This window comes from Capra hircus, chromosome 22 (genome assembly GCF_001704415.2).
Source record: "Capra hircus breed San Clemente chromosome 22, ASM170441v1, whole genome shotgun sequence".
Classification (NCBI taxonomy): domain Eukaryota; kingdom Metazoa; phylum Chordata; class Mammalia; order Artiodactyla; family Bovidae; genus Capra; species Capra hircus.
In genome coordinates, this window is record NC_030829.1 from 21,684,596 (window position 1) to 21,710,785 (window position 26,190).

At 44.3% G+C, this 26,190-nt stretch overlaps 1 protein-coding gene across 6 annotated transcripts in view; it reads right to left on the reverse strand.

The window, feature by feature from the left end:
* Positions 1–26,190, reverse strand: part of ITPR1 (inositol 1,4,5-trisphosphate receptor type 1) — a 350,791-nt gene that overhangs the window by 317,065 nt on the left and 7,536 nt on the right. For all 6 annotated transcript variants that reach the window (XM_013973556.2, XM_018066872.1, XM_013973555.2 and 3 more), the window contains exons 3-4: positions 5,890–5,997; positions 1,474–1,544 (exon numbers count right to left, since the gene is read on the reverse strand). In XM_013973556.2, coding sequence (XP_013829010.1) covers positions 1,474–1,544; positions 5,890–5,981 — 163 coding nt within the window. In that variant the 5' untranslated portion in view covers positions 5,982–5,997. The remainder of the gene's footprint in view (positions 1–1,473; positions 1,545–5,889; positions 5,998–26,190) is intronic.

Genomic DNA, 26,190 nt, shown 5'->3' on the forward strand with positions numbered 1-26,190 from the left:
GTTGAGAATCCCAGCTCCTACTCCATCCATCAACAACTCTATGATTCCAGACAAGCTACTAAACCTCCACCTTCCAGGGCTTCAATCCCCTCCCAGGGAGAGCAGACCCCCTCCATCATCTAGAAATGCTGGCAGAGGCCTTAGCACAGTATGAGTGTGGCCACACTCAATGTTGGCATGGAGTCCCTCACGCTTGGCTCTTTTAAATGGTAAAACCGCAGCACATTATGTAATTCAGAAGGAAGGGCTTAATTCTATGAGTGAGTGATGGGATTATGATCATCAGATCAAATCTTTCTGTTGCATTCAGGATTCTGTTTTGGAAGGTGACATGGAGCAGGAAATAAGAAAAAGGCAACAGAGGTGTATAGGCTTATGCCAATGATTTTTTTTTTAAACAGACTCCCACCAGCCCCCTCCCCAAGTGAAAACATGCTCCTGGCAGCCTCACGCCAACTGGATGCAGCGCAACACCGAACACCTTCCAAATGGCTTCTCTCCATCTGAACAACTGCCTATTTTATTCTAATTTCTGGAGATTTTATTCAAAAACTGCAAACAGTTTCTAAATCACATAAGAACAAAAAGAAGTCATAACTTGAAAGATATAATCTGCAAACAGCAAGGTTGAAACTCTCCGGGACAGAGGCCATCAGTCAAATAGTTAACCCGCTGGGTTCTCAGCCCTGGCTGTAAATAAAAATCACTGCCCTAAAAATGCCAGTGCCTAGCCCCCAACCTTGAGAGATTCTTTAACTGGTCTGGAGAGGGGCCCTAGGCAGCCATGTAATTTAATATCTCTACCAGATAATTCTACTATGCAGCCAGAGCTGAGAAGCGCTAACCACAACAGCAGCAAAAAACAACAAAACGTTTCTCATTTTAAGATACCAACTATATTTTAGACACCTCCTGCAATACACTAATCTACCTTCTGTGGAAGACATAAAAACAAGAGGTCCACAAAGAAAGCCAACAGTGCAAGGCCACCAGTAGGAAGACTGTCCCTCCTATGCCTTTTAACTCAAAAAGGTAAGTGTAATAATAAGAACTCCTCACTCCGAGCTGAAGTATGTAAGTACAGCGAAGCTCCCAATGGAACAGCAAGTTCTGCTGAAATAACACATGTTCCTTGCGATTCAATCCATAAATCCTACTTGTTCGAACACAAGTATAAGACTTTAAACTGAATTCGTGCTTACCAGCATGTATTCAAGTGAAAAAAAAATGAAGGTCCTAATACAAGCCTTCCTGATCTTGACACTGAACTTATTTATGCCTTTTAAGAGTTCAGAAAGCCTGAAACTGGCCTCATACATCTTAAAAACATGTAGGCAAATAAACCTATATGTAGGCAAATAAACCTATGACTGACTAAAAAAACAAACAAACAACTATATCTACACACAGCAACAGACTTCGTGAATTTTCAAATGAGGCAAGGGACCCACCCTGGAATGGTCCCCAGCTTACCTCTGAATTTCTTGGGTGGATTGTTAAGGTCCCCGGTTTCTGGCTGTACAACACAACGGTCATCAACCAGGCTGCAAAGAGAAGAAAGTAAACATTGCATCAAACCAAGTCTAAGAAAATAAAATCCTAAGCACTAGGCAAAACTCATACTCAGGGCTGTTCCTATGCAAAACAGGCTACCCTAGTCTCCAGCCAGGGAATGAAACCTCCTTCAAGAGCCCAAGACTGCTTCTGCAATGGACACATTAAGGTACTGTTTTCTGTGGCTCTTTTCACTTAACCACATCCAGAAGAGACCTGAGCGTGTGTGAAACAGCGTGTGTGTGCTTAGTTGCGTCCAACTCTTTACAACCCCATGGACTGTAGCCGACCAGGCTCCTCCATCCATGGGCTTCTCCAGGCAAGAATACTGGACTGGGTTGTCATGCCCTCCTCCAGGGGATCTTCCCTGCCCGGCGATCAAACCTGCATCTCCAGCATTGGCAGGTGATTTCTTTATCACTGGGGCACCTGGAAAGCCCCAATGTGAGCACAGCATGCACTAAAGCTTAGGTCAGGGGCACAGCAAAAGGTCCTTGCACCCAACCAATGGCTGATTCATGTAGGAACCAGAAAGACAAACTGACAAGGAGCATATCACCTGCAGGCTGTAAGAGAAGAGGACAAAATACAGCCAGAAACTCACTGTGCCTGAAGCTACCTGAGAAGCTGCCGGTGGAAGAGGCCAAACTGGGAACTGTTGGAGATGGAAATAGAGGCGGAGGATGAAGAAGAAGGGAGCATTTTCAAGGGGAAAGAACCCTACGTACACAAGCATGGGAGTAAGAGAAGACTCTGGAGCTTCAAAAAGACTAGTGGGGAAAGAGCACAAAATTACAGATAAATAACCAGCCTCTATCTATATATCAAGACTCCATGTTTAAAATTCCAACTGACAGATATGACTTGTACAACACTTTTGTACAACTGATTTGTTAAAAAAAATTTTTTTTTTAACAGACGAGGAAAATTGAAGCTCTGAGGAGTTTACATGACTTTTCCAAGTTCCTAGAACTGGTATTGGCAGGACTGGCTCACTTTCAAGGGGCCAGAAAACTTGCTCCCAGCTAATATGGTTTTCCAGGGATTCTTCCATTAATCTATGTCTTATCCCAAAGGCAAGTTACCATTAAATAACTAGCCTTAACTCTTACTGTTTCTTTTCCAAAATCTGCCGACACATCCTAAAATTCTTTCACACATCTTTCAAGATCCTAAATCAGAACTCCCATCTTCTCATGAAGACCCTAAGTCTTTCCTGCCCCAGGCTCCCTCTGCCTGGCCTCTGTCCCTCCCCACCACCCTCCATCTCACCGGGCTGAAACACAAATGATACACTAGGCAAGAAGATCCCCAGGACAGAAAGTGTGCCTGCTTTGTGACCCAGAAGGTTCCACCCTTCACCCAGGCCAGCACACTTCCTAACCAGGCTGAGTACTCAGTATCTATTCAGTCGATGAATCGAAGTGTCTAGAACAGTCCACCAGCAACTTGCCTCCTTCGGCTCTAAGACATAGGCTCTTTTCATTAACAAGAGGGACCGTGTGGTCACAGTCTCAACATTCATGCACAAATCAAGAGCAGAAAATGTATACATAAACCCCTGCCCACTGTGAGCCCCTCCAAGTATAAACAAGGAAACGCCACCAGATCTAATATGTATAGGCAGGAGCTGGGGACAGGGGTGGGGAGTGGGGTGGCGTGCCTTGGAATTCAACGTAGGGCTTGGTAAATTAATCAAGTTCTCAGACAAGGAGGTATGCGTAGGAGAAAGAGTCCCATTCTAGGTTAGAAGAAAATTTATTGTAGATGGCCTTCAGCTACCTGCTAGCAGCATGACACAGACTGTATCACTTCACTCCCCCTGGTCTCAGTTTCCTCACTGTAAAATCGAAGAGTTGGTCTCAAGGATTCCCAAGTAGGGAGATGTTCATGAGACTTTTTGTTTCTTAAATATAGTGATACCAAGTGCCCATCCTCCCTAGGCCTACTAAAGCCGTGTTGCAGGACGGGATCCAAGAATCTTTATTTTTCACAAGTTTCACACATGATTGAGAAGCACTTCTCTTGACACTACATGTCACACACTTGGGCTTTCCAAGGCCCTAGGTGAGTTTAAAGTTCAGTGAGTCAATAAAGCCATTTGGAGGTAACTTCCATCTATATAAATGGAACTGGGTTACATAAATAGCGCTGGATGCTGATTCCACAAAAATTGGCAGTCACTCATCGTCATCCACGAGTAGCGCTCCATAAATGTAAAAAATATGAGAAGGAAAAAGAGGTCAAATTTTATTTTCCAAATCCATTTTTACACCAGTTATCCTCAAATATGTGCAGAGAACCAAGGGAATAAAATATTCATCTAAAGGAAAGACTAGAGCCCTAAATTTAACATAAAAAAAAGAGGGGTCATTCTCATGTTAAAGGGGAAGACCTTATTATTAATTTGTTCACAATACTTATGAAAACTCTTATAAAGCTCTGTACCTCATAGGAAATCTAAAAGGAGATGCTCTGGAAGAAAAAGAGGTACTAAGATTTTAGGGGCTGGCCCAGTGGATTCAGCAAGTGACAGGAAGTGAGCCTAGGTGACTGGAAAGGCAGTGGCACCATTAGAAGAAATTAGGGCCACAGACCAGAGATGGAGCATAAGGTGGGCCCGAGACTTAACAAGGCATTCAGATAAGAGTTGTGGGCAGACCATGAGGATAGGGGTGAGCAAATTCAGCCAGAGAGGCGCGGTCAGATGAGCTGGGAAGGGGAAGTTGGCCCCACCAAGGGCAACTGTTAGAAGCGCTAGTCTGGAAGTTCTCAGTCTTTGTAGCTGTGAAACCCTGGGCAGGGGACTTCACCTCTCTGATGCTCAGAGATTTTTGCCCCCATAAATAGCAATAATGCTGCTCACTGTAAAAAGCTATTTGGGGATTAAAGGGATGGTGGCTGTAGAGTACATAGCACAGAGCTGTAAACACTGATAGGATTCATACAGGCAGTTACCGCTGCTAATTATTATTGCAGAAAAATAAGAGGATGCAAGATTCAACTAGAGATGGAAAAAGCAAGAAATTAGCCAAGAAGGAAAAAAGGACAACAGAGAGGCCCAAGCAGAAGGATTCTGCCAAAGCTACAGAAGGTATCTTGGGCAAACTCCAGGAGATGGTGTGGGACAGAGAAGCCTGGTGTGCTGCAGTCCATGGGTCTCCAAGAGTCAGACACGACCTGGTGACTGAACAACAGAAGGTATATTGTGAAGGGTGGGTCTTTAGTATAAAGAGTTTTAAAAAAGGCTTCAGAAAAAATTTTAAAAAGCCACTTGACTGGTGATCAAGCAGTCATGGATCACTCATTTTTACTGGATGACTTTTGAAAAAAATCTTTATTTGGAGAGATCCAGCTGAGCTATAGAATTCTTTATCTGAAATAACTTGCTCCTTGAGGCTGGAGTAACTGAATGAGAGCCTGGGAATACACTTACTTTACAAAATACCAGAGAATCAGCATACTTTAAATAGGAAGTCTGATTAAAAAGGATGGTTCTGGCTGCTGTGACAATGAGGTTCTTAGAGAAATTGTTGCCTTCCTCCCCCGCCCCCACATTTGAGACCAGCTCTTGCCAAACACCACAATGCCACCCACCGCTCCTTTTCATGCAAAGACATTACAGACCATGTACAACTTTTACAGAGATAACCACCTTCACTCCCCATTCTACTTGCGCCTGCCCTTCGGGACTAATTCACCTCTCATTTCCTCTTCCAGACAATAGAAGAAGGAGGAGAAGGCAAAAGATAATCAAATGAATACATTAGGGAATGTATTTATACGGGCTTGGGGGGGAAAAAACAACTGAAGAAAGAACAGAACACCAGAAATCTGATTTAAAGAACTTGGTGCCATTTGTAACTTTCAGATGCATACAGTGATCTGAGGCAGAAAACGTTCTGCCTCAAAGGAGACAGAGAAGCACCTGAGAAGTTCTGGTCTCTACTTGTACAACAAACAAGTCACCACTTAAAAATAAGAGCTTTTACAAAGCGAAAGCACTTCCCTGGGGTCTGTAAATACTAATCTGAACATTCATCCCATACACTTAGCACTTTCCCTCTGACATATGAAAGAAGAGGCTATTACAATAATTCTGAATTAACAGTACTAACTGATGAGACTTCATTCTTGCAGAACTGAAGGGCAAATGGCATTTCTGTGTAAGAGGTTAAACCTGGCTAATAAGAGATTTGATATTTGTGATTCCAACCATCGCTGGAAAAATCAAATAAAATGGGAACATTCATGTCCTAGAAAAATCACAGTGTTGAAGCTGATGTTCTAATGTCTTAAACAAACCCTGCCATACAAGAAACCAGGTGCTCTTACCCCAAGGTGCTAATAAATCCATTTGTCGATCCTTCGGCGTACAGAGAACAAATGTCTCCGATGTGTAGGAAACTAGACATCTTGTCAGACATGTCTTTCTTGAGAATCCTAGACAAAGTAAAATATGCAACATTATTAGAAGGAAAGAAATGCTCGGGGCGGGACGGGGGGTGGGATAGTCACTGAGAATTGGCTTAGCTCAATTTTCCAAAGCGTTCTACTTAAAAGTCAAATTTAAATCAGTGTGTGACAGGCAGGCAATTCGCTGAGCCAAGCAGGACATATGCAGCCACATTTTCCCCCATCTATCCTTTCATTTCAGGGTATTCCAACCACAGTAAGGCTTGTTTCTAACAAAACCATGACTGAATCCAATTCTCCAAGTTGAAGACCCTCGATAATAAATAGTGAATATAAAGACTACAGGGAAGTCTGCCAAGAACTCTGCAATGATTAGGAGCTGGAAAGTCTGACTTAGGAAATATTAACATGCTCAATCTGCCTCAGGGAATGTTCAGGCAGAAGGAAACACCTGGTATAAAACTTGGGTCCGGCAGGGCCTGGGGCTAAGGCACCAAAGGAACAGAATTAATATGAGGAAACCTAGTAATAAATACCACAAAGCTCTAGAGGCCTTTTAAGAATTCAACAACCTATACACTTCACGCAAATGCTACTCCATTGTCTTTCCTTCTCTTCCTTCACCATGAAACCCATGCAGAGGGAGAAAGACTCAGCACCTGGTCCAACTCATTCCAACACAACTAAAGAGTGAGGCTGCAGTCCCTTAAGAAACTTGGTCAGGAACACACACAGTGAACGGCAGTTCTAGAACATGTTCATAAATTCAGTAAATCTCTGCACAGCTCAGTAATCACCCCACACACAAACAACACACACACACACACAAATTATCAACAAAAATATTGACATGACTCATAGAAAGAGCTTTCATCAGGGCCATAAACACTGAGGAGCGGGAGTCAATTATTTAAAGAAAAAAAATCTAAACTGAAATTTACAACACAAGCTAAAGGACCTCCCTAGCGGTCCAGTGGTTAAGATTCCGTGCTTCCACTGTAGGGAGCAAGGGTTCAATCCCTGGTTGGGGAAGTTCAGAGCCCACATGCCACACAGCATAGTTAAAAAGTAAAAATAAAAATAAAAAACAAGCTCAGTTCTGTGCAAAGAGTGTGTGCTGGCGTGGACTTCAGTAGCTCCTCATCATTTCCTCAGGAACCTGGTGTATAGATGTTTAGGGAAACCTCGGTCTTTCCTAGACCTCTCCTCCAAACCCAGACCCCCTTAAACATCCTTGCCCATCTCTTTACTCCAGTTTCCCTGCCAGAAAGCATTCACCCCACCACGCCACAAGACCTGGAATGGCGTGGAGAAGTATTCTCTCCTGAAATTGCTTTCCAGGTGCCAAGTTTTCTTTTCAGAAGAATTATGCCTCAGTGATCAGCGGGAAACCTCAAGAAGCATTTCTCCTCCCTTAGTAGGAGTGGCAGGTACTGAAAACAAACCATGAAAGAACCTCAGTTCACTGCTTGTGAGAAACAGCAAGGAAAAACTCATTTGCCCTTCCAGCAGCCAAGATGTTGCAAAAGATAAAGAGCACTGCCTTGAACATGAACTTACGTAGAGAGATTGCGCGCAACTGAGAACACACTCTCAAAACGAAAGAGCCAGCATCTCTAGACCTTGGGGAGAGATACACAAACAACGGGCAGAGACTCAGCTCGCCACATCCCACTCTCTGAAATCGAACCTATCATCCTGTCATTTCTTCTTAACTGTATTTTACACCTATAGGCAAACCGATGTTTTAAAACAGCGGTCCTCAACCTTTTTGGCACCAGGGATTGGTTTTCCGGAAGGCAATTTTTCCACGGACCAGGGAAGGGAGAGGAGGGAATGGTTTGGGGGTGATTCAAGCACATAACATTTATTGGGGACTTTATTTCTACTGCTATTACATCAGTCATCAGGCATTAGATTCCAGAGGTTGGGAACCCCTGTTTTAAACAACATCCCAAAAAGACACCCAAAACAAAACCACTCACGGGCATTGGTATTTCCCTTCTGCACGTACACTTAAAAGTCTTATAAAGGGTAAGGAAGTCAGTGTACTTCTGGGACTGATTACTGGGAAACAAGTTCTGTTTGAATTTTGAGTCAGACCGAATCTGTGCCTTCACACTAGAAACTTCCAGAAGGATCCAGGGACAGTGATGAATGCAGGCGAGCAGATACATGCTCGGGAGGAGGGCAAGGGACTTGTCTACTGTGACTGAGTCTCTCCCGGCCCTCTTGGCCCCAGTGGAGACCAGGCCGAGAAACAGCAGCATGCCTACTAGTCTGAACTTTGATCACAACCTGGTCACCTTACTAGAAGCTTCAGGTCCTGAATGGGAAGCACTGGACACTATTCAGTGTCCTGGAATGACAAAGCATGACATACTCAGTTTTGCTTGCATTGATAATCGCAACAGAAGTCTGGGTGCCAGGCCCATGCAGCAGGTTCTGCATTGCCACCATTTCTAATAATAATGGCTAGCATTTGGCAAGCATTATCATGCCCACCACCGGGCTGAGACCTTTACAAATCTTCTCAAATCCTCAGGACCACAGCATGAGGCAGGAACTACCATTATTACCATTTTGCTGTTGGGAAACTGAGCTGCCAAAAGGCTAAGATGTCCAACTGCTAAGTCACTTCAGTCGTGTCCGACTCTGTGCGACCCCAAAGACGGCAGCCCACCAGGCTCCCCCATCCCTGGGATTCTCCAGGCAAGAACACTGGAGTGGGTTGCCACTTCCTTCTCCAGTAAATGAAAGGGAAAGGTGAAAGTGAAGTCGCTCAGTCGTGTCAGACTCTTAGCGACCCCATGGACTGCAGCCCACCAGGCTCCTCTGTCCATAGGATTTTCCAGGCAAGAGTACTGGAGTGGGGTGCCATTGCCTTCTCCAAAGATGCCCAAGACATATATAATTAACAAGTAGGAAGGCCAGAGTTATAACTCTGGTCCACATGATTGGTAAACAGAGCTGTTCATCAATGGCAATGCCTGGAACATGGATTAATATGTTAACCTCTTATTCTCGGTGACAATATTAAGAACTGATTTTCTTTTATGTGCACAATACCATTTGATAATTTTTCTTTGGTATTTTCTAATTTTTCTGTCGCTGCCACATAATACTTTGATAATTTAGGGGGGGACATTAAGTTTCTTCTTCCTAATCAACATTCTTATTAAGTAGATAGTTGAACAAATAAACTTCAGGCATACTTTATATTTCCTCCTGAAAACACGGGCTAATGCATCCACCATAGTTAATGGTCCTCAACTGAGCAATCTGCCAGGCATCCCAGTTAAAAAAGAGGGGGGTGGGGGCAGGGACAGATTCTTCCCCAGGGTCCCAAACAATGGGTACCCTCACAAAGGACAAGGCAGACCCTCTCTGGTCTGGTGGGAAACCTTAGGATGCTTCCCCTCACCTACCATTAGCCAGGTGGAGGAAGAGGAAAAGGATGAGGAGGGAGTAAAGGGGAGGAAGGAGGGGCACAACCATCAGTGATGTCCTGGAAGTAACACCAGGATAGTCAACAGAACAGGCCTCTGGGGTCCGGAGGGGAGGAGGTAGAAAGTCATCCTGGGAGCCATCCTCTGGAAGACTTCCTGTTGTTCAGAAGCAGGATGAGAGAGCCTGCCCATGGATCTGATCCTGGACCACTTGTGCCTTTGAACTCCTCATCTCTGTACCCAGGGCTCCTGTGTCACTCACACAGTGGCTGGGGATCACCTAACGGAAGAACAGCTGGTGCCACCCTGCCACTGAGCTGCAGGACCCTGGTACATCTGACACCTAGGGCTCGCTGCTAAGAAACTCTGAGTTGGTCAGCAGATATCTATGAGAACAAGCCCAGGTGGTCAGCTCCAGAGCTCCAACCATCTCTCTGGCCATTAGCTGTTATTTCTAGCTGATTTTAGGGCTTCAGATTTCTTTCAAAATTGTGAATCACTATGTGGTACAACTGAAACTTATATAATACTGCAAATTAACTGCATTTCAATTTTTAAAAATAAAAAAAATTATTTATATTAAACTTCCCCATTTAAGAAAATAACTTCTGGGTATGCAATGTACAACGTGACAAGCATAGGCCATAGTACTGTACTGTATATTTGAAAGTTATCAAGAGTAGATCTTAAAGGTTCCCTTCACAAGGAAAAAAAAATTATAACTGGTGCAGATGTTAACTAAATTTACTGTGGCAATCATTTGTAATACATACATACATCACATCATTATGGTGTACACCTTAAACTTATACAATGTTGCATCTCAAATATCAAGAAAACTGGAAAAAATTAATAAATTTAAAAAAATCAAATTCAGTAAAGGAAAGGATCTCCTGCATAATAAGTCAGCTGGGTATCACACAAATGGACTCTTTTGTGTCCTATGACGACATATTTTTACTTTAAGGGAGGTAATTATCCTGCCTAATTCACCCCTTGAGAAAAAGCTGAACAATGTAGAATTATACTGAAACTCCCAACCACAGAGCATTCTGAACTTTCCAAATATACAAAATCATAGAAAAAAGGTCGGAAGCAACCCTGTAAACCCTGTAATTCCACGTCTTGCCCAATAATAGAACTACCCCCACCCCTACCCCCACCATCTCGCTTAAGGGATGGTCTTGTCTTCCATGCGGACCGGCAATGAGGCCTACTCTAGGTTCAAACAGCTTGTTTGGCAAACACTCCTGTTCCCCACCCCTCCCACGCAACGACAAGCGCCTCCCAGAATTTCTGCTGCTGATCTGTCCTCTGATGCTCCAAGACCTCTGAACACATGAACACTCTCTCGTTTCTCCTTGAGACTTGGCTTGTCAGCATCCTCCCCAGTTCCTGACACCTCCTGGCTTCAGAAGCCAGGGTTCCAACGTGGCTCTGTCATCTCTTCTCTGTAGGGCTTCAGGCCAGATCCACCCTTTCCCTAAGCCTTACTTTTCCCATCTGTAAAAGGGGGACAAATAGAGTGCTTCCCTCAGCAGGTGGTCATAAGGCTCCGTGAGGTTGTCTTTATAATGCATCTGCTGAGGTACTGAGTTGGCCAAAAAGTTCGTGTGGCTTTTCCCATGAGTGCTTATGGAAAAACCCAAGTGAATTTTTTGGCCAATCTGATACCTGGCAGGAAGTTAAATCACGCCATCTATGAAAATCATCAGTATTTCTGTACCACCTCCACCTGCCACTGCTCTGATCAGTTAATGCACCTCCTAAAATAGGCTTCTCACAGAGAGGCTTGACTGGGGTGGAGAAAGGTGGATCACTCCGGCCTCTGTCGTCCGCAGGCAGATGGAGCTGTGGCAGGTTTGCTGAGTCTCACATCGCCCGCTGGCTCAGCTTCAATTCACTGTCCCCTGAAACTGCTCCCTGAGCAGAGTGGAAAGAAACGGCTGGATTCTATTTGTTAAGAAAGGTGAGGATAAAAATGTACCAATTCAGAGCTCCCCTTGGAGAAGAGAAACTCGGGGTGGTGGTCCTCCGATTCTGAGGCCACACAGCCTGTGTTGCTCTCGGCCTTTTCTATACCTCCTCGGTCTTCTTGTCCACTCTGCTGCCTCCAGCGGCTTCTATACCACGAAGAGCCACAGGTCTGTATCTCCTGGCCAAGAGCTACTGGGGTTCAGCTCCAAAATGCCCACAGCATCTCAATGGACCAAAAAGAACTCACCTGTCTGCCCAATCTGCTTCTCCTCCTCCACACTCACATCACCGACCTCCACAAGTCTGGGGGCACCTCCCGTCCTCTCTCTCCTTATCCCTGTCACAGGACTTCTGCCCGTGCTGGTCCCTCAGATCCAGAATACACTCATTCCTACTCCATCTCTTGCCCTAATACAAGCCCAAATCTGTCTGGGATCTGTTTGGCATACCACTGCATTCCTATCACCAGTGCTGACCACGCGGTAGGTGCTTAGTAAATATGCCAAACATATGAATGATGATATTTAAATGAACATCAAATCTTACTGATTTTAAGCTTGAAAACATTTCTTAAAGCCTCTACTCTTTTTTTAACTCCTCTGCCCACCTCACAAATCTCAGGCAAAATCATTTCTCAACTGGGCTTCATTCTGGTCCTTGATTTTTTTTGTTGTTTCATTTTTATTATAGTTGCTGTAAAGCAATGTTGTGTTAGTTTCTACTACATAGCAAAATGAATCAGTTATACGTATACAGACACCCCCTCCCGTCAGGACTTCCTTCCCATTCAGGCCACCACAGGACCATAAGCAGTCTTCCCAGTGCTACACATTGCGAATCTGTTCTCACGAGTTATCTACTTTATATATAGTATCAAAAACATATATACGTCAATCCCAATCTCTCAGTTCCTCCCATCTCACCTTTTCCCCCTTGACAGCCATAGATTTGTTCTCCATATCTCTGTCTCTACTTCTGCTTTGCAAATAAGATCATCTATCCTATTCACCTCTCTCACCTCCATTATTCTACATGTACAGCCAGCATGACCTTTTAGAAGCCTAAGGCAGACCATGTATTCCTCTGCTTAAAACCTTCCCAAGTCTCTTCAGGGCTCTCCATAATCCAGTCCCTATCTATCTCTTCCTCATCTCTCTGGACTCTCCCCACTGCTTTTACCCTCAAGCACTGATGCATTTTTCCAGATTCCCCCAACATACCGTGTACACTTTCTGTCCCCCAGGTGTTGGCATCTGCTGCTCTAGCTGCCTGACACTCCCTGTGCCCCCAACCTGTGGCTAACTCCCAGTCAGCTTTACAGTCCCAGTTTGATGTCACTGCCTCCTGGAAGCCTTCTCTGACACCCCAAACCTGAGTTCTACGTTGGCAACACATTTCTCTATATAGCACCCCAATTACACTATCTGGTCCACTCCCACTGTCCGAAAATCCCATATTCACTTGTTTGCTAGTTTACGTGTCTTCACTACTAGACCATGAGTCCATGAGGGCAGGGCTTCTCTGGTGGCTCAGTTGGTAAAGAATCTGCCTGCAATGCAGGAGAACTGGGTCCGATCCCTGGGTCAGGAAGATCCCCTGGAGGAGGGCATGCAACCCACTCCAGTATTCTTGCCTGGAGAAGGCCCATGGACAGAGCCTGGCAGGCTACAGTCCATGGGGTCACAAAGAGTCAGACACGACTGAGTAACTAAGCACAGCACAGCACAGCCATGAGGGCCAGGACAGCAGGATGATTCATTCCCACTGCTTCCCAGCCCCTAGCACATTGCCCGGGACATGCAAGCAGTCAAACTTGGGTTCAATGTACTAAAGCATCAGCTTATCGTCTGCCTAAAAGAAATTACACTGTTTCTTAGGGGATTGTTTTTCTAAAACTAATTAAAGCCAAGTTTATGTTGTTGGATCAAAAAATAGAGAAGAAAGGCCTCTTGGCCCTTTTCAACAGATTTTTGAGACACTGGGAGCCAGAAACAAAACATCTAACATCTATCCCTGGAAAGAAGTACCTGTCTCCCACTGACCATCCCTTGGTATGTCAAAAAGGCTAGAAACATCAACCTAGAACACCTGCATTCAAATTCCCTCTTCATCAGTTACCTGCTGTGTGTGCTTAAGCAACTCACATAACTTCTGAATTTCAACTCCCTTGTGCATATTTTAAAAAATAAAGTGTGTGGGGGAGGGGGTGGGGGGGGCGGCTACCATTCCTATCTCTCATCAGGACCCTGCCTCCCATCAGGGTCATCATGAGGGACAAACCGAAAAACCCCACACAAAGTGCTCAGCCCAATACCCGGCGCTTACTAAGGGCTCACTTTTTTATTTCCAAGTGAGACTAAAATGAGAACATGCACTTCACTTCCTTCGAAGTCTTCCCTCCCTACTGCCTGTAACTTGTGCTTCCCCTACTTGATAGGCCCTATTCACTCTGTCAGCACTGCTGGAAACATACCCAAATAAACACAGGTCCCAGAAGTGTTTCAGTCCTCTGCAGGCCCATCAGGTGGCTGACACTCAGGTCATCCAAGGTCCTGCTTCTCGGCCCCCAGATTCAAAATCCCCGAGACAGCCAGACCTCAACTCCGCTTCCCCTTCTTCTAACATCAAACCAGGCCCCTGCTGGAAGAGGGGTGGGGGTGGAAATCTCTTCAAAGGAATGATAATTCAATATTTAGAACTTTCCTCCACTTTGGTGTTGAGACAGGCTAAAGCACAGCCTCATCCAAAAAGAAGTATGTTCATTTCATTTTAAGCAATTCAAGATAGATTTGGATTTCTCTTTCTTTTGCTAAAAGCTTTGTGGTAAAAACTCACTTATTGTCATTTCTTCCATCTATTTCTACTGTATACACTTAACTAATGCCTTATATTCATTTCTCTTAAAAAAATAATAATCTCAACTTTCGCCTACTCACGACTCAAGACTTTAAAACTTAGCAACTTCTGAAATAAGACCAAATTAGAACACTTTCATTAACTAAGAAGTGAACTAAGGTTATCACTTAAACCTCAAGGGTGGATGGACAAAGGAGGAAATCAGAATCGTGACCTCACAGCAGTGAACAGACCCCAAAGCCACAGATTCCCACATTTTTACTGACTGCAGAAGGAAGCTTTTTGTATTTCATTAAGATGAAGCCACCTGATCTTTGGGACTGAACAGCCTTTCAGTCATCAGGGGATAAAAAGAAACCCATTGATACTGCCCTTAAGTTCAGCCTTTCCAAGAGAGGAGGGATAAGTTAGGAGTTTGGGATTAACATATGCACACGACTATATATAAAACAGTTAATCAAGAAGGACCTACTATATAGCACAGGGAATTCTACTCAATACTCTGCGATAGCCTACATGGGAAAAGAATCTTTAAAAAAAAAAAAACGTGGATATATATGTATAAGTGATTCACTTTGCTATACACCTGAACTAACACAATACTGTAAATCAACTATACTCAATTATAATTTTAAAATAAATTAAAGCTTGGCCCTTCCAAGCTCTGGTGTCAGGTAGAAAACCCCCTCATATTGCTTGCCTGCCCTCGCCCTCGCCCTCTCCCTTCCATCACTCACTTCCTGATGACCAGCTGTTCCATGTGTTGTTCTGCCCACTCGCCTTAACTGTGACAATCGTGTGCACATCACCCAAGACACAGGCAAACTACTCCCTAGAGCCTGCACTTGCACTCACCTAGGGCTTCCCTGGTGGCTCAGCTGGTAATGAACCTGCCTGCAATGCAGGAGACCTGGGTTCAATCCCTGGGTTGGGAAGATCCCCTGGAGAAGGGAAAGGCTACCCACTCCAGTATTCTGGCCTGGAGAATTCCAGGGGACAATATAGTCCATGGGGTCACAAAGAGTCGGACACAACTGAGCGACTTTCACTTCACTACCCTTCTTAAACACTGAAATTGGCTAGCATGGAGTATCTCATGCACTTCTAACAGCTTCACCCTGACACTTTTAAAACCACTTGTGAGAGAACCCATGGGCAATAAAACTCAAAGACAATCTAACTTCTATCCTACAAAACAACTTCATCTGAATCCAGAAGCTTCAACCACCGCCAAGTAAGGGGTTGTAGAGTAACAGCCACTAAGGAAGTTGCATTTGAAGCAACTGTTTTCAGACAGAGGAACCCACGCTTTCTCATTATTTAATGACCCCTCCCACTACAGAACTTCTGGACTGGTTGGTGTAATCTTGCTCATCTAAAAATAATGAACACAAGCACCACTGCCTTCCAAGTTCACAATGTTCCTTTGCAATGCAGGAAGAGCTTTAGCTGGGAAGCAACTTTGGTTTTGCAAGAACAGCTTAAATGCATTCCCGTGCATTTATGTCTGAATAGAAAGCTCTGATACAATACCCAGACTTAGGGACATTCAATTGCATCCTGCCACTTAAGCCTTCAGCTTCCCTTCTCAAATGTTGCATGCCACCACCCAACCTTCTTAAAAACCTACCTATTCTACAAGTGGTTACCTATCCTACCAGTGGCTTTTACCGGTGCCCCAGGGCCTCCTAAGAGCTCCCAAGACCCTTTCAGAGGATCTTCAAAGTCAAAATTATTTTCGTAAGAACACCAAGGTGTTACTGCCTTTTCTCACGCACAATGGAATTCTCCAGAAGCTGCAAGACATGTGATGTCACAACAGATTGGAGGCAGGGGCAGGTCTGAGTCCAGTTACCTTCTATTAAGCTAGATCTAAAAGCAATTTGGGCTTCCCTGGTAGCTCAGTGGTAAAGAATCTGCCTGCCAATGCAGGAAACCCGGGTTTGATCCCTGGTTCCGGAAGATCACCTAGAGGAAGGTATGGCAACCCACTCCAGCTTTCTTGCCTGGGAAATCCCACGGACAGAGGAGCCTGGCAGGCTATACAGTCCATAGGGTCACAAAACAATTGGACATAGCCAAAACAACACAAAACAATGACTAAACAACAACAACAAAAGCATTTTACAAAAAAAAATGTAAAATAATGACACTCTTCTCGCTGGATTTTTGTTTTGGAAAATATAATTACTGCCCATAAAAAAATATGTTACTGTATTAATGTGCAATAGGTCTACCTTTCATATTTTCTGTGTGAATTTTCTAAGTGTTAATTTTGAATATTATAAACACAGATTAGTATAACTGATGTCAATAGAAGTTCTTTGTGGTCCTCATCTATTTTTTTCTTAAATTATGAAAGTATGAAAACACATTTACAGGAGACTTGGAAAATACAGAACAAGGTTACACACAGTTCCACTATATACTATAATTATTTTTAAGTAGATATTTTTTGTTTTTAGTATCTTCAATTACATAATATTTTTAAGTAGATAATATCTTTTGTTGGAGTTTCAGTATCAAACTCTCAAAAATTAACATAATGAATATACAGAGAGGTAGGATATAGGAGACCTGAAAACGAATTCAACATATCCTCAGTTAATTTTTAAGCATCAAAACCTGAAAGTCTGAAAAAAACGCTTCAACAAATTTTTAAGATTTACTCTGGCACTGGCTGGCTGTGCAGTGAGGAGTCATACAGTATAAATATGAAAAACTGGATCGAACAGGATTAAAATGCAAAATATTCAACTTAACAGCCAGGGCTTTAGACAGGATTCCTTGATTTGAAACCTAAATCCTTTTTATTCAACACATTGAATACCTACTACATATTAGCCCTACTCTAGTGCTAAGGATGTAGGTCAAATAAGACAGTCAAGGTCCCTGGCTCTCATGACATGCATATTTTAGTGAAGACAGTAAACAAACAAAAAATAAAACAATCAAGTCAAACAGTGGTAAGTACTACGCAGAGAATTAAAACTGTCACCCAATTATGGTTAGTCAGAGAACAAGTTGAGACATGTAAGTAAGACCTGAAAGTCAAGACAGAGGCAGTCATGCAAAAAAAAAAAAAAAAAAAAAACCAGGCAGAAGAGCATTTCAGGCAGAGAAAATAGCTCTGTACGGTACAAAGGCCCAATAGCAGAGCAGTGTTTGATACGTTCATGAAACAGACAACCAGCCACAAAGTTGAAAGCATTAATGGGGAAAGGAAGGAAAGTACTGGGTAAGGCTAGGGAAAAAAAGAAGCCAGTTCCAGCGGGACTTGACCAGGGTAAAACGTGTGACTTTACTACAGCTGTGATGGGATATTCGTAACCTTGACCAAAGTATTATACTTACTCTAGTTCCTCATCTACAGAATGGGGACGGTAAAATTGTGTTGAGGATTAAATGAGAAGAAGGAAATCAATGGACTAAGCACACAGGAAGCAAAACACAGGAAACATTTCTGCTTGCTGTCATGCTACTTAATATTTTCTGATCTGTTCTCTTTTCTACTCTTACAAACCACTCATATTAAACTTTTTAGGGCTCATGATCAGTTGACAATCAGGCTATCAACCAGCAAGTCCAAATGAACGTAGACAAGGGGACACATTATGACATGGCGTTTATCTGAATATGCCAATGCCAATGCCAATTCCAGCAAAAGGTTCTCCAGCTATCTCAAGTAAGACCGGAACCACCCAAGCACCACCAGGTGAAGAACGTCACGGGTAACTACACGACACCCACGCAGCCCTTCTCAGTCCACTCTGGCATCACCAAGTTTTGTCACTCGGCCCCAAAGCACCATACTCTTGGAAAGTCATTCTTCTGCTGAAAAAATGCAAATAGAAATCCACCAGCCCTTCCTGCCCTTTCTTGGCATATCCCCATCACCTCCACCCCCTAAACAACAAAGGGCTCTTGCCTAAGTCTTTCAGGGCTGATTTCTTTGCTGCTTGCTTTAAAAATGATCGCTTAAAAAGAATAAAGGCATAAAGCTTCCTTTAAAGCAGATTCTTTACCGTCTGAGCCACCAGGGAAGCCCCCTTTAAAGTTAGGCTGTGAGGAAGAGGGCTCATGTACAAAGACTGACAAGTGCCTGGAGATCTAAGAGGTCACAGGCAGCTGGCCCCATGGAAACGTGAGGGACCACAGTCACCAACACAAAAAGGCATCACTACACTTTTAGGTCAAGCAGCCCCTCCCGTGGGCAAAGCTGGGCAAACCACAGGGCTTTCAGAAGAAAAGTAAGAGTATGCCCAGAAAAAGGAAGAGTGGCCAGCATTTGATCAATCTCCTGGCTAGTGGCCAAGGACGCTCCCTCCAGAGAGGCACAAGTCACGGTGAGACACCCTCGCCCAGGCGCATATATGGTAATACAGCTGTAAATCCAGGAAGGGGGTAGGGGACAGAAAACCCATCCTGTTCACTATGGACTCCTGCAAGAGGAGGAGAAGAGGGTCTCTTTACAATCACCTCTGCGTCTGTTACTGGGGACTCTCACAGTTAATTTTGGAACTTCCTTTGAGCAAAGCTATCTCGCCAATATCATCTTTATTGTGAAATGAGGATGAGCAGCACCCCGTTTTTCAGCTGGACAGATGCCCCCACCACCAACCACATTTCCATGCAGCCCCCTCCTTGCCTTCTTGTCCCCTTAGCGGCTAATCAGACTGTCCCTCAGACACGCACCATGTCCCCATCAAGAGATAATTTATTCTTTCGCACAAAGCACTTCTCCCCGGAGCACAGAAAATCGCCTTGTGCTTTCATTTTCAGCTAGTCCCAAAGGAAATCACCGACTCAGAGATTTCGACTTTCAGCAAGGCCCTCTGTGACAATCTCAGAAGTCGTAAATTTGAAGTTCAGAGCCATTCTCTAGTTTAAATATTGCTCTTTCAGATGTCTGACACATACATACAGATAAACCTAACCTGCTTTTTCACAGACATGTCCGCTAAATAAACTCCTCCTGAAGACGGTAACTGATCTACAGAGTTATTTTTCAGAAAAGATGTCAGTGCTGACATATGCCTCCATACCTATTCCTAAAGGCCAATGTAACAGAAGCCCATTGAGAGCTCAAAGTTGGCAGTCAGAGCACTTTACACTTGGTGCGGAGAGGTCACTTAGCCAAAATTCCTCATTTTATAGGTGGAAACAAACACGTCTTGAGTGATTTCATGGAGGTCACATACCCGATTAGCAGCCAAAGCCTGCAGACCACAGGGCTCTGGGAACCAAGGCCAGTGCTTTGGAGGGAGGGATGAGGAGTGTGTTTATTTGGTTAAAAAGTTAAAGTCAGTCCTGGCCTGAGAAGACCCCACTCTGCCCACAGCCTGAACCACAAACAAAAAAAAAAATGAAAAGAAAGAAAAAAGCAAGTTAGGTTAATATCCTTAGGGTGAGATAAAAAGTCTCACTAAGTCTGGGAAAAATCACTCCAGGACAAGCTTTCTCAGTCTCAAGGCTATTGTCATGGGCCAGGTGGTGGGGGGCAGGGTGGGGGGTGGTTGTAGAAAATTTCTCTGTTGTGGGGGACCCATCCTGTGCACTACAGGATGTAGGATGTGAAGGGACATCCTTGGCCTCAACTCACTAGATGCCATTAGCAACCTCTCCCCCTCAGCGGTGACAACAAAAAAAGTCCCTAGACATTGCCTAATGTCCCCTGGGGCCGAACCACTCTGCTGGAAAGGTTTGGTTTTGTTCTGATCTCTGAGATCATGTGCAACCATCTATTATTCTACAACTTGGCAGCAATGCCCCAAAGCAGGTATTTTTACACCTATGCTACAGAAGAGGAAACAGATGCACAGATGTCACATGTTTTGCTTCTACTGAACAGGCAGGCGACACCCAGTCCCCGGGAGTCCCCATCCCTCAGTTGAGCAAGGCAGCACCGTTTCACCCTGAGACCAAGCCATTCACTGCCTCGTTCCTACTTCCACTCCCCTTCAGTAACCACCACCAATTTCCCAAGCCGAACGCCCTCCAGGGAGCTGTGCTGAGCAGTCGTCAAAGCGACCACAGGAAATGCTGAAGACCTTTCTACCCTGTCCTTAACTTTACTCTTCATGGCAGATGGGGCTTTTCAAAGCAACAGGCCAACTCAGGAGATAGGTCATCAAGTGTCTGCTTAGTCGCTCAGTCATGTCTGACTCTGCAACTCCATGGACTGTAGCCCACCAGGCACCCCTGTCCATGGGGATTCTCCAGGCAAGAATACTGGAGAGGGTTGCCATGCCCATCTCCAGGGGATCTTCCCAAGCCAAGGAGCAAACCCAGGTCTCCCACATTGCAGGCAGATTCTTTACCCTGTGAACCACCAGGGAAGCCCATGAATACCGGAATGGGTAGCCTATCCCTTCTCCAGAGGATCTTCCTGACCCAGGAATTGAACTGGGGTCTCCTGCATTGCAGGTGGATTCTTTACCAGCAGAGCCACCTGGGAAACCCTTACGTCATCAAGAGAGGGGTACAAAAAGTTAGATTAAGGAGTAGCCTACAGGGCTTCCCTGGTGGCTGAGCGGTAAAGAATTCGCCTGCCAGTGCAGGAGACACAGGTTTGCTCCCTGTTCCACAAAGATCCCACATGCTGCAGAGGAACTAAGTCCATGTGCCACAGCTACTGAGCCTGTGCTCTAAAAGCCCAGGAACTGCAACCATGGGGCCCATGTGTCACAACTACTGAATCCTGAGTGCCCTAGAGCCTGCGCTCTGCAGCAAGAGAAGCCACCCCAGTGAGAAGCCTGAGCATCGTCACTAGAGAGTAGCCCCTGCTCGCCACAACTAGAAAAAAGCCCTTGCAGCAACAAAGACCCAGCACAGTCCAAAATAAAAAAATAACATAATTTTTAAAAATACTTACTTTTACTTATTTGGCTGCTCTGGGTCTTAATTGCAGCACATGGGATTTTTAGTTGCTGCATGTGGGACCTAGTTCTCTGACCATGGATCAAACCCAGGCCCCCTGCATTGGGAGCTCTGAGTCTTAACCACTGGATTGCCAGGGAAGTCCCACAAATGACACAGACTTTTAAGTTTCAAGGAAGGTTTCCCAGAAGAGGAAGAGCTGGCTGAGAAGAGAAGCATCTGGTAAGGTGGACAGAGGGGCCGGGGACAGGGTCAGCTGCGGAAAGCCCATGGGCAAAGGCACAGAGACCGGATGTGATTGTACACATGGCAGGCAAATATAGGTGAATGTCCCCAAGTCTGGGTGTTGAATTAGCTTTTTCTGTTCAGAAATACGTGCAAGTGAAGGGGTTATGGGGAGTTTTTTAAGCTGTTTTTGCAAAACAAAATCACTTCCCAGATAAAACTGCTCCTGAAATGCAAATGAACACTGAAGAATTTGGAGGCTGGTAATATTTTTTTCATCTGTTCATCTTTTTCTGATGAGCAACACTATACCAGTCTAGAAGTTCTGCTGACTCAAAGGGTCATGCTGCTGCTGCTGCGTCGCTTCAGTCGTGTCCAAATCTGTGCGACCCCATAGACAGAAGCCCACCAGGCTCCCCCGTCCCTGGGATTCTCCAGGCAAGAACACTGGAGTGGGGTGCCATTTCCTTCTCCGATGCATGAAAGTGAAAAGTGAAAGGGAAGTCGCTCAGTCGTGTCCGACTCCTAGCAACCCCATGGACTGCAGCCCACCAGGCTCCTCCATCCATGGGATTTTCCAGGCAAGAGTACTGGAGTGGGGTGCCATTGCCTCCTTCACAAAGGGTCATAGAACATTATAAACTGAAAGTTCTTGAAAGTTTGCAACGACTGGTTACAATACAACTTTCTTTATATCTGCGGCTTCACAATCCTAAGTAGCTTTTATATGAAGCTTTTGGTCTCCACCTCTGTCTGAACAGCCAACTGAAAAACTGTCTCAATGTAAGCACCGAAAGCTCCCATTTTTATCATTGAGAATCCTGCCAGACTTACATACACTCACCTAAGCTGGTCATTTTATCTACTTTTCCTCCTAACTGCACATGAGAAGGCTGTGAGGGAAAAGTACAAAGATCAGTTTCAACAGGTGAAAGCTAGCCATGCAAAAGCAAAGTAATTATAAAAATAAATTCTGAAAAAGCACGCGGCCGCCAAACACCATCCGGCACAGATCTTTTCATATTTTCACATGCGTTAAGAATCCCCTGGGGATCTTGCTGAAGTGCAGTTTCAGATTCAGTGGATCTGGGGTGGGGCCTTGGAGTCTGCATTTCTAACAAGTTCTCAGTCTGAAGCCAGTGATGCAGATCTGGTGGCCACAGATGAAGCCATAATGTCGTAGGACAATGGATAGTGTTTCTCAGACTTTTGGCAGCGACTCACAACAAGAAATACATTGAACTTAACAACCCAATGTTTATTCTGTGTGTGTATGGGGTGTGTGTGTGTGTGAAAAAGAGAAACAGAGAATGAGAAATCTGTTGCCACACACACACACACACACACACAGAGTTCTTTTAAGTACCCATACTTTGATGTTTTCTATTCTGATCTACTTTATCAAAGAAACTGTCTATTAAGGTCCACCAGAGAGATGTCACAACTTCTTAATGGGCTGCCACAGTGTGAAAAAACATGGATGTGAAACAAGAGTAACATTCCTGCTTGTCCGGGGAGAAATGAATCTCAGCCTCAGCATACTAAAACTGAGACCAATTTGAAAAGAGTATGTTTAGAGTTTTTTTTTCCCCCAAAGGTAAGGATGTATCAATTACATTTTGAAAAAACTTTCATTAAAAATGTTCAGGTTTTAGAGGGGTGGGATGGGGAAGGAGGTGGGAGGGAGGTTCAAGAGTGAGGGGACATATGTATACCTATGGCTGATTTATGTTGAAGTCTGGCAGAAACCAACACAATACTATACAGCAATTATCTTTCAATTAAAAAATAAATATCTTCAGGTTTTACAGTGCTCGATGACAATCTGGAGGGATGGGATGGGAGATGGCAGGGAGGTTCAAGAGTGAGGGACATATGTACACCTGTGGCTGATTCAGGTTGCTGTCTGGCAGAAACCAGCAAAATACTATAAAGCAATTATCCCCCAATAAAATATTAAAAAATGATAATTAGATCTAAAAAAGCAAAAGTTCAGGTTTTAAGTTTCCTTCATTTTATTTTCTGACCCATATGATGAGAATGAGAAGAGTACTCAAAAGAACTAGGGCTTCTTGGATAAACGACTCATGACATGTCTGCATCAAGGAATATAGAGAATGAGCCTGGAACATCTCGTCATACAAGAAGCAGTAAGTCTAAGACCACTGGGGTGGTGTCCTTTGAATCGACTTGAGTAGCCTCTCTCTTACTGAGCAGAAATGCATAATCTGACTATCAGTAAGGATAACTACACAAAATGAAGCATAGGAAACATGTTTAAATCCATGAGTTCACTATGATATTAAACAAAACACACCAATCGGTCCACCTGGTATAGACATTCTCAACAGTGGCACTGCTGATACTTTGGAATGGATCCTTCTGTCCTCAGGGCTGTGAGACGGAATGATGGCAACTGAGTCGCATCCCTGGCCACTAAGCACTGGATGCCAGTAGCACCCTCTCCCCAGTTAAGACACCAAAAATGTCCCCAGATATTGCCTCATGTCCCCCGCTAGAGAACCACTGCCATGGGTCATGCTAGGGAATCAACTCGTAACCTTTGAAAACTAAAACACACAGGGAGACGGAAGCACTGATCTTGTCTTTTATTTATATACTTTAACTATACCCTAGGGAGGGCTGCCCTGGTGGCTCAGTGGTAAAGAATCCACTTGCCAATGCAGGAAACTCAGCTTTGATCCTTGGGTCAGGAAAATTCCCTGGAAAAGGAAATGGCAACCCACTCCAGGATTCTTTCCTGGGAATTCCCATGGTGTGCTACAGAGTCGGACACAACTAAGTGACTTAAACAACAATATGCCCTGCTGCTGCTAAGTCACTTCAGTCGTGTCTGACTCTGTGCGACCCTATAGACGGAAGCCCACCAGGCTCCTCCATCCCTGGGATTCTCCAGGCAAAAACACTGGAGTGGGTTGCCATTTCCTTCTCCAATGCATGAAAGTGAAAAGTGAAAGTGAAGTCGCTCAGTCATGTCTGACTCCTAGCGACCCCATGGACCGCAGCCCACCAGGCTCCTCCATCCATGGGATTTTTCCAGGCAAGAGTACTGGAGTGGGGTGCCATTGCCTTCTTTGACAACATGCCCTAGGGAAGTAAATACTAAGCTGGCCATAAAGTTTGTTTGGGTTTTTCCATAACATCATATAGAAAAACCCAAGTAAACTTTTTGGCCAATGTACTAAGTAGAGAAAGTTGCATTTCACAAAATATTCCAGCTAATAAATACAGAAAAATAAAAGCTTTACAGTTCAATTGAACTAACACATTGAAGCAGTAAGCATCACTCGATGTTAATCACAAGAAGGCATAGCCATACATATCACACACTCCTCTGAGTGAGCTCACAAAACAGACTTGGTGGGGGCAAATGACTCTGATCAAGCCCCTACTTCTAACTATAAAATTAAACATAACAAATACAGAGGAGAGGGGAACATCTTCAACTACATCACACTGATGCAGTCGGCAAAATCCAGCCCATAAGAAAAGGTATCGTGCTGTGAAAGTGCTGCACTCAATATGCCAGCAAATTTGGAAAACTCAGCAGTGGCCACAGGACTGGAAAAGGTCAGTTTTCATCCCAATCAAAAAGAAAGGCAATGCCAAAGAATGCTCAAACTATTGCACAATTGCACTCATTTCACAGGCCACCAAAGTAATGCTCAAAATTCTCCAAGCCAGGCTTCAGCAATAAGTGAACCATGAACTTCCAGATGTTCAAGCTGATTTTAGAAAAGGCAGAGGATCCAGAGATCAAATTGCCAACATCCGCTGGATCATGGAAAAAGCAAGAGAGTTCTAGAAAAACAACTATTTCTGCTTTATTGACTACGCCAAAGCCTTTGACTGTGTGGATCACAATAAACTGTGGAAAATTCTGAGACAGATGGGAATACCAGACCACCTGACCTGCCTCTTGAGAAATCTGTATGCAGGTCAGGAAGCAACAGTTAGAACTGGACATGGAGCAACAGACTGGTTTCAAATAGGAAAAGGAGTACGTCAAGGCTGTATATTGTCACCCTGCTTATTGAACTTCTATGCAGAGTACATCATGAGAAATGCTGGGCTGGAAGAAACACAACCTGGAATCAAGATTGCTGGGAGAAATATCAATAACCTCAGATATGCAGATGATACCACCCTTATGGCAGAAAGTGAAGAGGAACTCAAAAGCCTCTTGATGAAAGTGAAAGAGGAGAGTGAAAAAAATGGCTTAAAGCTCAACATTCAGAAAACAAAGATCATGGCATCTGGTGCCATCACTTCATGGCAAATAGATGGGGAAACAGTGGAAACAGTATCAGAGTTTGTATTTTGGGGCTCAAAAATCACTGCAGATGGTGACTGCAGCCATGAAATTAAAAGACGCTTACTCCTTGGAAGGAAAGTTATGAGCAACCTAGATAGCATATTCAAAAGCAGAGACATTACTTTGCCAACTAAGGTCCATCTAGTCAAGGCTATGGGTTTTCCAGTGGTCATGTATGGATGTGAGAGTTGGACTGTCAAGAAAGCTGAGTGCTGAAGAATTGATACTTTTCAACTGTGGTGTTGGAGAAGACTCTTGAGAGTCCCTTGGACTGCAAGGAGATCCAACAAGTCCATCTTAAAGGAGACCAGTCCTGGGTGTTCATTGGAAGGACTGATGCTAAAGCTGAAACTCCAATACTTTGGCCACCTCATGAGAAGAGTTGACTCATTGGAAAAGACCCTGATGCTGGGAGGGATTGGGGGCAGGAGGAGAAGGGGACGACAGAGGATGAAATGGCTGGATGGCATCACTGACTTGATGGACATGAGTTTGGGT